Source organism: Cimex lectularius, unplaced genomic scaffold, assembly GCF_000648675.2.
Source record: "Cimex lectularius strain Harlan isolate CLEC.00 unplaced genomic scaffold, Clec_2.1 scaffold39, whole genome shotgun sequence".
NCBI classification, from domain to species: domain Eukaryota; kingdom Metazoa; phylum Arthropoda; class Insecta; order Hemiptera; family Cimicidae; genus Cimex; species Cimex lectularius.
In genome coordinates, this window is record NW_019392653.1 from 1,579,995 (window position 1) to 1,596,393 (window position 16,399).

At 36.1% G+C, this 16,399-nt stretch overlaps 1 protein-coding gene across 1 annotated transcript in view; it reads right to left on the reverse strand.

Moving 5' to 3' along the window:
• The window catches only part of LOC106661099 (neurogenic locus Notch protein), a 111,802-nt gene that overhangs the window by 88,378 nt on the left and 7,025 nt on the right, over positions 1-16,399 (reverse strand). Inside the window, exon 2 of the mRNA XM_014384274.2 lies at positions 3,208-3,286. Within this exon, the coding sequence (XP_014239760.1) occupies positions 3,208-3,286 (79 nt within the window). The remainder of the gene's footprint in view (positions 1-3,207; positions 3,287-16,399) is intronic.

Below are 16,399 nucleotides of genomic sequence, written 5' to 3' on the forward strand. Positions count from 1 at the left end.
ATAACAGTATCTCTACTTTTTGAAAGCGCACTTGAGCCCTTTTAATCCATTTTTTTGTCTCGATTGTCTGAAACAACTCATTGTGAAATCACCGCAGGCTTTTCGAACTGCCGACTCATTTTGCAGACCGGCCGCGGCCTACGGAACGGAAGTGCGCTCGCTCTTTTCCGTCACGGTTCCCGATTGATTATTTTGGTTTACGGACAATCGGGTATGCTCCGATTTTATAAAATGGGCTTTAATCTAAAACATTAACCCCAGACAATGGAAAACTGAAAATAACAGGTTTCGGTTCTCCAACAAGGCACGATTTAACTGGTGCTTAAAAAATCCCAAAGGATCTTTCAACTGGTTTAAGAGTCATTCGAAACCTAAAGAAGTTAGAAAAAAAATCTTTATATAAGGTATTGGTTGAAAAGAAAAAGTTAGTGCCACGAGCGAGATTCGAACCCAAGACCTTCGGTTAAATATGCCATTGCTCTACCACCTGAGCTATCGTGGCTTCGAGTCGAAGGTCGTGGGTTCGAATCCCGCTCATGGCATTAACTTTTGCACTTCAACCAATACCTTACATAAAGATTAATTAATTGAAAGAAGTCATTTGGTCAATCGGACCACGAAATATAATGGATTTAGAAAAAAATGCTCAATAAAGCTGACAATACAGTTTAAAGTAGAAATTTATCTTATGCCCTCTTTATTATCGAACAATAAACTTTTTTCTACCTCAACCACGGTTTATGGAACTTCGAAAATCTAATAAAGGAGCGAAGAAGAGTTTCTCACAGGGGATGCAAATACGTGAGGCTCGGTGTCGGGGGCAATTTCCGATTCTCCACAGAGACCGGCCCCAATCAGCGTTTCCATTAGCTGGAATCACGTCCATTTGCATGGCTCTCGATGAAGGTGGACAGATCCGATATGGGAAAGCCGTCTTTCTTTCGGGGCCTTTCTTGCCGGTAGAACACGCTATGAAATCGGACCTTTGTCCGAAACTGTTCACACGAAGACTCTAATTCGACCTTAACCAAACACAATTTACCTACTATTATTACCATGCATTCATCAATAAACAGTTTCTTCATGGGATGTCTTTTTTCTTCACGTACACAAAGATCGAGTTTATTATTTTAAAAAAAATTAAAAATACTCAATGAAATCTATGTTAAACATTAATTTCTGCCGACTGACAATTGATTAAATCTAAAAATTATAGTTTTCAAGGTTGTTAATTTTAAGTTAGCTTTGCTTATTTAAATGATAATGATGTATGTAGTTAAATCAGCACCAAGTCATCAAGCACAAGAAGATAATCTTCGAGAAGCATATAAGTTGGTGTAACCTAAGGTTGATTTTCGAGAAATGGAAGAACGCTATTTTAACAAATAATACAGAAAAGTACCTTGCCAAGTTCAAATTTTTCATTGGGCAACTTTACAGATGGCAAGGTCTAAACTAGGCATGAATTGGCTATGGTCAAGTCCATGAAAAATGGGAAGTTATGTATATATAGAATAAGACTATTTCTTCTTGTGGATCTCAAATTTCTCGTGGAATTAAACATTCCACAGTCGGTGGCCGCTACGTTTTAGGCATTGACCGCCTGATAAAAGTTAGATAAAAGCCCTGCATTCGAACCCGAAAAATGTGATTTTTTTTTTAATGCGGACATCGCTAGGACTGATTATTACAAGTGATTATTTGGAGATCGTGAGATGCTAAACACCACACATTATTACAAGTACATATCTGATGTTTTGTTTAAACAGTTGTCAGACTTCTGGGTCTGGACACTCTCCAGTTCTGTACTTCCAGCTTGGATTGGACTTTTTGCAACTTTTCATATAATTTTAGTTGTTTTGGTCGGCCAAACCGAGTTGTAATAACAGAACGCGTCTGGCCAAATCAGCCAAAAACGACCAAACTGCAGAATGATGTGTTTAACCTTCTCGCTACCATCACCCGTTTTATTCCATTGTTTTGAATTGTTTTCTTTGAGGTAAAAGGCGTATATTAATACTTGCTCCCAGTTATTTACTATCTGGCAATATATCGAGGGGTCCGAATAGACAATGGGGACAAAGCAGATGTGCTTCCCATGCGAGTGCCCCTTGCATACTCTCCTTCCCCACCACCCACTTGTTATTCAATGGCCAAATGTCGGCCTCGCTTTCACAAAACAGGTTGACAGGGCCATTTAAAAATTCATAATCCTCAGGAGATCACGATTACGACCCGAGGCGAGCGATAGCAGACAGTTAATTTGTACAATCGTATCTAGAGTTGTCTTCCGTCAATTTCCTTCAGAGAACGATTTCAATACAAGGATAATGGTAAAACCTGACAAGCAAAGTTTCATTACTTAACTTGTATCCTTCTTGTTAATTTGTGCGTGACCGAGCCCGCTTGTGAAGCCGTAATTCTACATTAAATACATATAAAAAGTAATCTGTCAATTAATAAAATACGATAAAATTCAGTAAATTAAAAAAAGTAAATGTTAATGAATACAAAAAAATAAACAATTGTCACTGTATCATACATGCTAAATTGTGTAATGAGCAACAGAGAAAAAACTCAGTTCCCACGAGCATCATGCTCGCCCGGCATGTTAGTCCTAATGCAAAACAGTCAACGCGAATTCCGTTCATGTTCTTTTTCCAATCATGACGTAATTTCATTCCATCTAGTTGATTAGCGAAATTAACACCCAACAAGTATTTCTATCTGCTTTGAAGAGAAAAAATATCGTCGCATTTCTTTTTACAAGTTAAACCATTTATCGGACCCTATCGGCTTTCTATCACATAACTTGTATATGTATAGTTAGCGTGATATACTCACTTGGGTGTCAGAGGTCGGAATAATTTAGAAGAGTAGGATGAAACAGGTTGTTAAAAGCAAGATGGTGTAGCCGGGGCTCCACCCACGCATTAACGATTGATATCTTCCAGAATAAACATATATCGTGAATCCCCTTTTGGAAGAACATGGAATCGCTGGTTATAAATAAGAATGAAAGTGAACGGTGGCGGATATTTAAGACAATTAATTTTAGAACTCGATTTCGGTTTAGAAAGGGATAACGGCTGTTTTCAGATATATATATTTTCTTTGTAAACTCATTGATATTGTCCAGACACGAATGGACGTCGTGGAACATAATTTTGTCTTTATGGCTTTTTTTCTAAATCAACGGCTACTTACTTGCAGTACGATTCCCCTCGAGGAGCGGACACACACGCCCCGCCGTTTTTACAGGGGTTCGGTGAGCACGAGATAAATCCTGAAACAGAAAACAAAACATTACATTAAGCACATTTCCAAACCATAAGTGCTATTTGTTAAAGTATAAAATTATAAGCAAACAATGAGGCGTGTTGGTCCATTCCACAGATGGGCACTCATTGGTCATATGCATGTAGTCCTTCTAACAGAAAAATTTATAGACTTGCGAGAATAACAATCCATATCAAATATCATCATTTTTATATTATATTTTCCGAAATTTATATACGTTAAGCTCGCGTTAAAAATGGTCAATTACTTTTTGTTCAAACCACGCATATCGGCATATAGAGAAAGGCTGCTCTATGTGCCCACCTAATTGAAGTGTACTACTCCTTGTCTCTCTATAGAGAGCGTGTAGGATTGCCAACCGATATGAGAATCGTGCTTGAACACGGCAGCGAGTATCTGGGTCCCCTGTTCCGATTTTTGTAGAAAGCAGGGTTATTTTATCATATTAGTAACGATCGGTTTGGGTTTTGGGAGTGAATGTGTTTATGGTATGAATGTGTAGCGTGAGAGGGTAAACGGCGGAAAATTGATCGACTCTCAATTAGGTTAGTTATTATATGAATAGAGGGTGATGGAGGAATATCAAGTACTCCACAACCCTCAATGAATGGTATGTAAATAGGAGAGAATGTGTTTAAGAATGAGTGAGAGTGTGAATGGGTTTGGATCTGGGGACTGCATGCATTGGTGCTGAATTGACCGGCTACCAACACCCAACGAGGGTGATCCTCCAGACCTACCGGTATGTTGTTGTAAATTGCAAAAGCTGGACTTGCCGGTGTGCTGCGAGAATTGATAGACTCAAATCTATTATGTGTGTATATATGTACATGAGCTAAAGCCAAATCCAAAGCTCGCGTTAATATAAAAAATATAAAATGAAAAGCGGAAGCATATCCTGCTTCAATATTAATTAAATAATTTAATTAAAAGGGTTAAGTTTAAGTTTTTCACCCCAAGTTTAAAATTTAAGTCTTATTAATGTAATTGTAAGTCGAACATAAGATTAGAATGTATGAAGGCGAGAGTCTGAAACATCTCTCTAAATTTGTATACTTTGTAAATAAATTTATTATTATCAACAGTGAGAAGTTTCTTATCTTCAATTTATGTTCATTTAGCCAAAAAACAAAATAAATGATTAAGTAGGCAACCCCACTGAATCGGTTTTGTTATTAGGTGGCATCACAAACCAGTCTAATTTCCCATTATACATGGTTTCAAGCCATATTATCAAAAACGGGGAATAATTAATACCCAGAACTTTTTTATTGCCGCTCCGGTGAAAGTGGTTAATAACCGAAAAAAGCCAACAGCTCCCAATAATAAGAAAATGTTCTTTAAAGAGCTTAAGAGCCGTCCTGTTTAAGAGAGTTTAATGGTGGATCAGAAAAGAAGTGGGCCTACCTCCCAAACAAAACAAAAAACACCTTCATGAATAAACACAGGCCGTTTTCATTACACAAACCCTCCCGACAATTAAAACGTGGTCAAAGAGAGGGCTGACCGCCTCGAATAAATTATTCCACCTCGAATCGAGGAGGGCGAAGGAATTTGTAAGGATCTTTGACCCAAGTTGAGTCATTGCGTGCCGGCAGATGACGAGTTTCCGCTCTGATGTAATAATACCCAATTACCAGAGGGTTTTCCATCTTAAACCAAACTTATATACAATTCAACCGTAATTTCACGACGGTAATTACTGAATTTCCCTCCTCTCGGGGGCATTTAACCACTATTGTTGCAGTAGTTATGACAAAATGTTGTGGATTGTATTTTTTCCTGAATATAATGGTTCTATTATAAAGAATATGCCATTGTCCATATAAACATAATAACAACAATTAGCAAACCTTTCTGCTTTGGTTCATGCAAGACGAACATTTACCTTACGATTTGACTATGTACTTTTATTTCTTCAAAGATCCTGAATGCCATAAGGGAAAAGGTCATATAATCGGAACCCACCAAACTACAAGTTCATCACCCCGCAGACCCCCAAGGACATACTTATCTCACCGAAAAATTAATACTTTGGCCGTTTCCGAACATCCTGGTCGAGCTATCCTCTGATTTGGTCAGAGATTGTATACATTTAGTTTATTGGCACAACCTTTGGTTCATACAAGACAAAAATTTACCTACGATTTTATTTTAAAAATTTATCTGTGTATTTTTATTTAACCAAATATCTTGAATGTCATATGGGAAAGGTCGTGTAATCGGAAACCACTAAACTATAGATTCTTCACCTCACAGACCCCAAGTACATACTAATCTTCATAGAAAAATGAATATATTGGCCGTTTCCGAACATCCTGAGCCTATCCTCGCTGATTTAGTCAGTCTTGCTTCGTAATATTACCATACCCCCCATTTTGTTTATAGGCACAACAATGATAAAAGCGAGATGACGAATCATGTCTGACAATACAACCCTGGACGTTCAAACTGTCACCACTTCACACATAGCAAAATACCTCACAAGAAAATAATCCTTCTAACCTTACATTTGACTGCTTTAAAGTTAGAAAAGTACTCTTCAGAGTTTTTTCAAGCTGAGAAAACGAACTTGAGCTCTTAAAATTACTCGAGGGGCAAAACGGAACTTGGAAGAAGACTGCGCGGTCCTTGTCATCCACTTTTCGTACCGTCAAATCAGATGAGATGATTGAACAACATTCTGAGAAGTCATTGTGCTTAAGACGTTGAGTTTTTCGAAATTTAATACATTCAAATTTCCTAATATAGTCAAAAATATAAAATGAACAACGGCCGGCCAATGTTTTTATAAATGAATACAGCTATGGAGAACACTAAGGCGTGCATGGTAAATGTTTTCTCGTTATAAATTTATTTGAGGGTGTTGGGCGGAGCCAGGCATGCTAGCCCAAGGTGGTTCCCAAGCCCAAAGCCCTCTGGCGACCACGGACCTATGGGAACCTTGGCTCCTCTCAACCTTTGTACCAAACGTACCACCATCATCGAATAAACATTCTTTAAATCCTTTTCTCAAGGAATTGGAAACGTGTTCACTAGTTTCAAACCGATGAGGATAACCAAATGAAGTATTAGCTGTGAATCTCAAGTATCACAGGAGGAATAATTCAATAATGAACTTACAAACGAATGTGTATTATAAAATTTGTATTAATTAAAGAACTATACGAAAAAAATCAAAGTAAAATTTCGTTGTGAGGACAGACGCCAAAGGAAACTGTCCCCTTGTAGGGGCAGGGTGGCGAGTACAAAGCATCCCCATCTGTCGTTTTTTTACGCAACGAAGATTCATCAAGTTATATTCACCCTCGCATATGTCTGGGGTGATGGTCTGATTGATAAATTTGTATTGTACTTGCTCAGAGTATAATGACGGCGTGCGCAATCGTGCTCGCTCCATGTACGACGTTACACAAAGAGAAGGTTTTAACTCCTTTATGTCTAAGGTGAACAGGCGTTCACCTAACGCGTTGAATTTTCTTCGCAGCGTACGCAAAGAAAATTAGCGATGAACATAATGTACTTATTTCAAAATAGGATAACTTCTTCTATTCGAAAATCCTAAAAATCAAATTATCCTCCTCACAAGTTTCTACGGTATTGTAGGTTTTTAATTTCCATCGAGTACTATACATTTTAAGTAAAAGCTTCAATGAGTAAAAGCTGTTTTAAACACTCGTTTAACCATTAACCTAATTTTTTAATAGTTTTCTCGCAGTATTTTAAGTAGATCAAGTTCTACGCAAGCATTTTTAGCTACATTTAACGATTTTAAATTCTTTCTCTACAGTATAATTCAGCAATTTCAGCAACAAAATATAAATTTCCCTACTATAATTGGTAGGTATATTTTCTTGCAATCAAACGAGCAACATCAACCAACTTTGATTATGGTGGAAGGAGCGAATACATCTTTACCTAAGTCTGGAGGCTGAATTTCATTGTTATAATTTCAACCTGAGCCAATGAAAAAGAAAGGGAGAAAAATGCAAAGAGGGAGAGGGAAACGGAGGGAGGGGAGGGAGGGGTGAGAGACGGAGTGAAGGAGTAACAGATAGATATGTGGGACTTCGGAAGGAAGGAAGGTAAAAAGATAGAGTGGAGAGACAGAAAGAAAAAGAAAACAAAACATAGGGGTGGCAAGAGAGTGGAAGTGTAGTAAGAAGAGAAAAAAGTTCGTTGATGGGGAGAGAGAGGAAAAAGATGGATAGATAGACAGAAAGATGATAGATAGATAAAGAGAGAAAGAGTGAGACAGAGAGCAAGAAAGAAGGAGAGAGGGGCCGCAACGATAGAGATAGAGATAGAGTGAGAGAGAATAACGATAGAGAAAGACCAAGGAAGAGGGAAAGAAGTGACGAAAAGGAGAGAGTAAAGAGGGCTAAAAAGATTTATTGTTTAAAAATGGCATAAAAACTTGAATTGGCTTTAAATCGTATATAAAGTATATAATAAATAAAACAATAGCGTTTCAGTATCTTTTTTTTTTATGTATTACTTTCGATATAAAACATATATAATAATGCTAAACACACAATGTGTGTAAAACTGAACCAAAATAAAGTGAAATGTGGGTAATATTAATAAATAAAGGAGGTTCAATTATGGAATTCTATAATTTCAATAATTCATTGAGAATAATTCTTGAACTTGTTTTGAAAATCATAAATATAGAGGTATTCCTGATTAAGTCGTTAGGTCGTTTATATGAATATTTGTGATTTATTGTTACGTTTATGTTCTCAGGACATCGTTTTATTGGGTTAATATTATAAATTTGTAATAAAAAAAAGATTCAGCTAGAGACGGTCTCGTGTGTACCAACAGTCCTGCGAGAAGGGCTTATCGAACCTCAGTTCAAAACCGGATTTCTTCCCCACCTGAATAAAAATGAAAACATTTGATTATAGACGGGGTTGGATGAAGCGAAAGAGAGAAAAATCTACAGCTATTGAGGGCATATTGCCATTTTACAGGGGGATCGAGACCAAATGTACGAGGACCAATTAGTTAAATAATGGGGAATCACGTAGCGCCAATTACGACGAGCGAGCTGGAGAATCGCCGGGTTTTGCCGTGCGAAGGCAGAGAAGGAATTTTTTTTTAATAGATTAGGAGTGTCAAACGCCTAAGATGTTGTAGTTCCATAATTAATAGTCATAGATATAAAATAAGAATTATACATTGCCGTATTAGTACACAGGTAACACAGTTTATTGTCAAGGAAAAATTTAATTCTATGAAATATAGCGTTGGGGTCAGCGAGGTGACCTACCTGGTCTAGCCTATTCACGCTGATTTTGTCTGTCAAGCGTGTTTCGACATCTTCATTGGTATGTCTGTAAGTTTACTTTTTTATATACAAAAAGAAAGGGCAGAAGTCACACAATACCGAAATAGGCAGCTAAACGGACTGTCATGAACGTTTGGCATCACCAACCCCATCATCAAAACAATAGTTTTTTTACTTACAACAATTCAACTTATCTGAACTTAAAAACAGTTTTAGAATGTTTCTATCGCCTAGAAGTAAGGTTTGACTTTTGATATTTGCAAATGAAGCTGAAGGTTAAGATATAAAGCACAGTGGCCTTTGTTTTATGATAAAAAAACCTAGAGGAAAATCATTATCAAATCTGCCTATTTTAGTCACAAGGCCATGATAAAATTAAAAATTACCATAATTGTATGTTTTAATTATTAAAATTTTACAAGGCATGTGCTGGTGTTCTGATAATATTTTAAAGGTCAAAAGATATCAACTGTAAATAACTGTTTCAATTTATCAAATCTGTGTACGTATTTTAGATATCTCCTGAGTAGAAACAAATTGGATTTGGACGCTTTCTTCGTAGATTTTCATAATTGCTATCGTGTAGAAACATTTTCTAAAAGTAGTAACGTAAATAATTTCTATATATGGCATCAGTTAGAAAGGTCTAAATTGAACATCATGATGATCCCTAATTAGGGATGAAGATTTATTTTTCTATAAAAATCCATTCTTCTCATAATTTTTTTTAGACGGACAAATTGCGGGTTTTTGATGTTTATACTTGGTATGATTCCATTTGAGAAAAATTGTATAAGTTACTAGTACGGAAAGTTATAAATTTAAGTGTCGGCTCGTAAAATCCTAATGGTGATCTCGTTACTTGTGCTTATATTTAATACCACGGCTAACGAGTGCATTCGCGGTCTTGGGACTTGGCTCTTATAACGATATTTTAATAGCGGTGAAATTGGGAACCGACTTTCTAGACACATTTTCCCTTTCGAGAACAAATATCTTGACATCGGCCCCCTTTCGCAACACTGAAGTCTTTCGAGTCACAAGAGGGCCGGGGTGATTTTGATCAGCAATTAATTAAGAGGAATTTGATAAAGAGGTCGTCAATTGAGATGAACTTGTTTGATTGAACCAGGCGTCAATACATTCATAGGACACGGTTCTTACAGGCTAGGAAATTATTCACCGAACTGATAGCACCCAGGCTGATCAGACGCCGCAGAACTTGAGCGATTTCGAAATGTGAATCCGGCACGTTTAATTCTGATAGACGTATATCTTAATTATTGTGTAATTAGTCATTCCACTGAAAGAAAATTACAGTATGCTCATGCAATTCGACCGTTGAAATCTGCTATCAACACAATTCACCGAATTACCTATCAACTTATCCTTTTGTTCTAGTATTAGCAATTTAATTTCATTGAGAAATTTTGTGACTTAATGGGCATGTAACTTTACAGTCACCAGTCATCCTGGTATAGCCTACAGATCTTTCCACTTGCAAGGGTCTTCTATTTTTAACCTTTCAATTTTCACTCAATTACCTATCAATTTTCCGTTTTTTCTACTTTTAATTTAGTTCAGTGTTGAGTTCTGCGAGATTATCAACCTGTGAATGACAGTCTCTAATCATCCTGTGCCTTTAGTACTTTTGAATCTGGCAGTTTCATCATCTTTAACCTTTAATTTTAACCAAATTACATTTCAAACCTATAGGATAGCCTTGCCTAGTCATGCTGGCATATCTCTGTTCTCTATTTGTTTTTATGCGTCAGGCGCGTTTCGATATCATCAGAGGTTGGTCTGTGCGTTTCTTCGTGCCTATGTCCTTTTTACAAATGAAGAAAGACAGAAGCGCGTCAGTCAGAAGTAAGTTTTTCATTTGTAAAGGTTTGGCGTCCCCAACTTTTAATCCTTTTATTTCCTTTTGGATGAGGAAATAATCAAAACCATTTTACTTATAGTCGATCATCCTTGTCTACCTTATTTTTCTGTTGTACTGGGCAAGTATGTTACATGTTTAACCTTTCGATTTTAACACAGTTACAAGCAAATTTTACTGCTTGTATTATTTAGATTATTTCATTAAATTGTGATTTTTTTTTTTTAAGGCAACTATTTCGACCATTATTAAAACCTAAAGAAAGGACATATAACACCGGGAAATGGATACAAACCACTGTAGAAATAAAATGAGGACGAAGTAACTAAATCAGTGAAAATATGCAGATAAGGATGATTAAAAACAATTAAATTATCTATTAGGAGAGTTACACCACTTTTTCGATTTTTATGTAAATTTATGTTTAAAAAAACTTATTCTTTAATTTAATCCAGGTTTTGTCCGTCGGATGTATTTTGCCAACCTATTAAACGGACATAAAGACGAGAAAACGTGTAGAAAGACAACTAACAAACGTGAATTCTAGTAAAGGCAGCCAAAACCAGTGAGTACAGACTGACTGGATTGATTTGGTATGACGGGCCTTTTCTTTAAAAATCCAATAAACATATTTTGCATAAAAAATTTGCAAACGTCCAAATATTTTGTCTTTCTTTTTATAACAATAACAATAAAGAAAATATATTTGAAGTATGCAAATTTTACCAGAAGTAAAGTATCATAGTCATAGGTAACTCGATCATATGACAAATCTTGTTCAAAATCTGATACATCAACGATACGTCCTTTGTGAGCCGGATTTTGTCCTCTAGTGAATTGATTCTAAGTAGGGGTCTTCTAAAGCGATATTTCCGCCGTGGGTGGGGTCATGTCTAATAAACAGGAAACACCTTGTTGGTGACATCCTCGAGGCCGGTCGAAATTGTCACCTATCTCTACTAGTATTGACACAGTTCGTCTCCAAAGGCAAACGAACTCTATTTTAAAATAAAAACAATACGAACAATAATTAATGCAACTGAAACGATTTCAGTTAAACGCTTTGAACCGTTAAGCATCATCCCTGATCCATATGGCTTTTAACGTTCACCACCCTCGACAAACGTTAATCTCATATAACAGAACAAAAAAAGCTTTTAATTGGAGCATGCAACCACCACATCTTCCCCCAGTTATGAGTGCATCCAATCCCCTTCACAATGGTATAAACGAAAGTCAATTTCACGATAATAGTGCCTTTTAGAATAAACATACGCTCAACAGTTGGGAGACCAAATTTCCGGGGAATTTCACACGTGAAGTTTTATCTATAGACGGAATTCTTCGGAACACAGAAAGCAAAAAGGCCGAATCATCTAATCTTTGAGACAGGCAAAACAATACAGATAAACTACAAACCCATTTTTCAACCAACGGAGTAAAAGTAGTAAACAAACATTTTAAGTTTTGAGTATTCCCGGAACTTTGGATTGAAACTGATAGTTTAGTTTCCTTCTAAGAAAAATATAAACTTGTCAATAAAATGTTGAATCGTTGAACTTTACTGAATCCAAGACAAATTTATATTAAACGAAAAACGACCATTTCTTACATCAAGCTTTCCAATAAACTATCCCCTTCATACAGAGAGTGAAATTAAAATGTACTAATATGAAAAAGATTAATAATTGTTACATTTCTGCATCTTCGGAGCCAAACTGTATAAGTCCGAAAACACAATTTTAAATAAAATATTTTTCTTCATTTTTTTCCTCCCTTCTGTAACATTTCCTTCTCGGCTTTTTCAAATGTACACAGTCAGTCAAGCCTAAGGAATGCACTTATCTCATTTTGCCAAAATTTGGCTTATCCAGTTGCTCCCCGAGGTTGTAGATCTTCGGGTATCCGGAATGAAGAAACTGTAGTTTGGTCATTTCCGACAACTTTTCTCCGACGTTTCTCAACATCTTCAATGTGTCTCATGATAGTTCTGAATCGTATGACATGCCAATGCTCCCATTAAGTTTATTATTGATCCCACAGATTCAATTTCTGTTTTTGACAGTTGATTAAAGTTCATTGAATCTGCTTTAATACTGGATAATTGTAGAGCTCGAATGTAATTAAACAATAATTGAAGATGGCGAGAAGCAGATATGTCTCGGGCAGACACAAACAGCTTGTAAAGGCCGGCCAAATGACCAGAAACGACCGACCTATAAATTTTGAATAATTTATTCTCAATTCTGGAACCAACGGTTCTAATAAGTGTGTGGCGATTAGTATTAGTAGGCGACCGATAGCACTCTCGACACGACACGCAAGAATGGCACAATTACACAGAAGACAAACACTTTGAGCCCTGAAGATGATCTCAATAAAGATCGAAACGTTGGCGCGATAAAGAAAATGTTTTTCTGAAACCTACATCACACCAGACCGCATCTCACGATTTCTAAATAAATGGTTCTAATAAGGTCTGCTCACCCTCACAGTTTTGTTAGTCGCGTTTAGTCTACTCGCACTCTTCAGAGTATCTCCTGACATGTTCTGAATCGGATATCATCGCTACTACTACAATATTGATGCCAGAGTTATTTGTTTTATGCCAGTTTATCAAAGTTCATTGAATCTTCTTTACAAAACTCCTCTCGTATTGTTGACCTCACTTAAGAAATATGAAAAGTGGACCCGAAATCTTCTCATTGAGTGAAAATTGAGGAGGTGTCAGGGTGAAAGGAGTGTTGCCACTGGTCAACCTCTCCAACAAGAAACTCAAATGACAAATTCAACATGTATTGTATGAATGTATGTACAATATTTGTAGTTGTGAATATCAAATAAATTTCATTTAAAAAACGAATATTCTTTAATACTGGGTGATGTAGAATTTATTCAAAAAATTCATTGAAAATGGCGAAGAAACCGAAACACGTCTGATAGAACAAAACATTGAGAAAAATTAAAAATTGGTTGTTAATAAATACAATGTAACCTACAATTAAAATTCTGCTAATAGTCGACTTAAAACGTATTAAACCATTGAAATTAGAAAAGTTTGACATCACGAGTCAATTTTTAAATTAGTGATTAAAATTTCATATTCCCGATGATCTGAATGGTTTTCATTCCGATTAGCTTACTCCCTGATAAGTGTTTTAATTATTAGAAAATGTTATAAAAATAAAATTAATTTTGGTTTTCTAAACTTTGTATATGGAGAGACAGCGAAAATAGGGGGAAGATCAGAGAAGTCAATTAATATTGAGAAAGAAGAACCTTCTTAAGAAAGAAGAAAATCCTTGACAAATAAATAAACATATAATTATATAATTGTTATAGATTTTATATTGAGTAAAATATAAAATCCTAAAATGTAAAATTATGTACCTATATACCAATTTAAGTGCTACCTTTAAATATTTTGAGATGAGAAATAGATGTATAGAAATTCATGTCAATGGTAATTTAATACATAAGCAAACTTATTTATTGTGGTTTAGCCTGCTGGAAGTTTTTTCGCCACCGCCGAATTCCATAAAGTCTGAATTTCAGTTCTTGAACATTAACCTGTGGAATTTACGGTTGGAAAGCAATGAATTTTATCCTGCTTTAGAAAGGTGCCTGCCCACCATCGATATGATCCCAGGTATGATTTTAAGCGAATTCCAGGTAAAGTCGAGCCAGGGTTCGTTGCGCTTTCCAAAGGATCAGTGGGCCCTTTTTATGCCAGGTTTTCAAGAAGAAACTCCGACCAGCCGACGGCTCAGTTTAATTACGAAAAATTGTGGAAGGAAGGGAAGAACCCTGGAACTTTATGATGTGGAAAAATATACCGTGGGAGACGATGATTCAACAAATTCTGGAATAGTCAATGAAAGACTGGACGCAACAGCGCTGAAACGGCAATAAGTTTCTGATGGATAAACGTTATTTCCCACTCATTCATCCGCACAATTGATCTCATCTTTATACATAATCTTTTATTCCGTTGTTACTTGTCGTTTCTAACATGTTTTATGTTAATCTCGAAACGGCGAGGCGTATTAGAATGAAGCATGATGCAATTCATTTGGCATCCCTTAATTAATGTTCGTTTAAATTCAAAAGGCCAAGGTCTAAATTGGCCTTTCGGACAATCAAAGCGGAATAATTACGGAAAAAAGAAATGGACGCAAACAATTCAAGGAAAAGGGAATTAAAAACCGATCTAGTTTATAAAAGTGAAACCACTTAAAAGATAAAAAATATATCAAATCAAATTAGAACTCAATGTAATTATAATGCATGATTCTTGGTCCGCATATTCTCAGTTTCGGTCAAATGGCTTTCGCCATCTTCAGTGAATGTCCATCTGAAATGCCAGGACGATCAGGGACGATCAAATTGCGGACAAATGTTCAACGAAATTTCACAATTCAACTTCACTTTGCCAGTGCCATTAGGGGCAGGACGGCATTTTAATTTTCAAGGATTTTAAAAATGAAAAGCTTAACTTTCTCATTCCTTTTGTTCTTATTGTCTTACTGTTGGAAGGTGATTAACTTTCGGAGGGTTGTTTTCTTCTTGTATAGTTTCGACTGTTTGAAGCGAATGAACCTAATGAAAACCTTAGGTAAACGAAGAATCCAGATGTGAATCTTCGTTCTAAGAAGAAACAACAGATGTGTGTTATTTGGGCATCTGTGCAGAAGTCGTTCGAGCGTGATTTCACCATATTCCCATGCATAAAAATTAATGTTTAAGATAAAAAATAAGTTCACTAATTTCGTGGTCCGCTTGACCAATTAAATCATTACAATTAATTAAGGTTTTTAGTTGAGATGAAAAAAAGTTAATGGCACGAGAGGGATTCGAACCCACGACCTTCGGCTTGATACGCCGCTGCTCTACCACCTGAGCTAGGTCACGATAGCTCAGGTGGTAGAGCAGCGGCGTATCAAGCCGAAGGTCGTGCGTTCGAATCCCTCTCGTGCCATTAACTTTTTTTCATCTCAACTAAAAACCTTAATTAATTGTAATAAAAAATAAGCCATATCACATATCGAGTGAAACTCAAAAATTCAAAACAAATGCCTAATATAAAATTACCTCAAAATCGAGTCTCAGCAGATTATTGTTCATTCGAAAGGGATTTTACATACAGCCCCTTTGTTTAAAATTAATTGTAAAAAAATTTCTCGTCGCCCAAATCAACGTTCAAACCAGGAATTTAAAGGGGTTGGTATCATATCGTGAGAAACGAGACTAGTTTCGTCTCTCGCAGTAAGTAATCAACCCGGCTCAATAATTACTCAGTCTGTTCGAATTTTTATTTCGGCTTGAGGGACGTCATTACTGAGCTAATCGACTTTTTGAATACATTCCGCGAGATACGTATCATTATTGATTTAATGACACCTTTCTCTCTCTCTCTCTCTCTCTCACACCCCTTATTTTACCAGCTGACACCATAGCAAGCGATATATTTATATTTATTCTCCCACACTTTCTAAATTCATCCCAATTAATTATTTTATACCCGACCCCGTTCTCACAATTAATCCGGTATATAAACTGCATATAATATAAGAAGTCGAAAGTGTTTCCCAATATGGGAAATTGCCTTGATTATGCTCTAAAACGTAAGCGCTTGGAATATACTTTCGATTTGCAGAACCTTTTCCCCTTTCGCCTCTCATTTTCCATATGGAAGGTTTTGTAATTAGAGAAATTGGCATTCTTTATTTTTTCATTCAAACATTCAGGTTTTGGGAAATACAATTTTTTTTTGTCAACAGAAGAAATCATAGATCATATTATATATTGCAAGATAAGATTGGGCCAATCTAGGGGCCTAAAAGCCTTCTGAATAATTTCAAAAAATAGTAATTTATTGTAATATTATAAAGTAAATACTAAATAACTTATAAAGATTTCAAAGA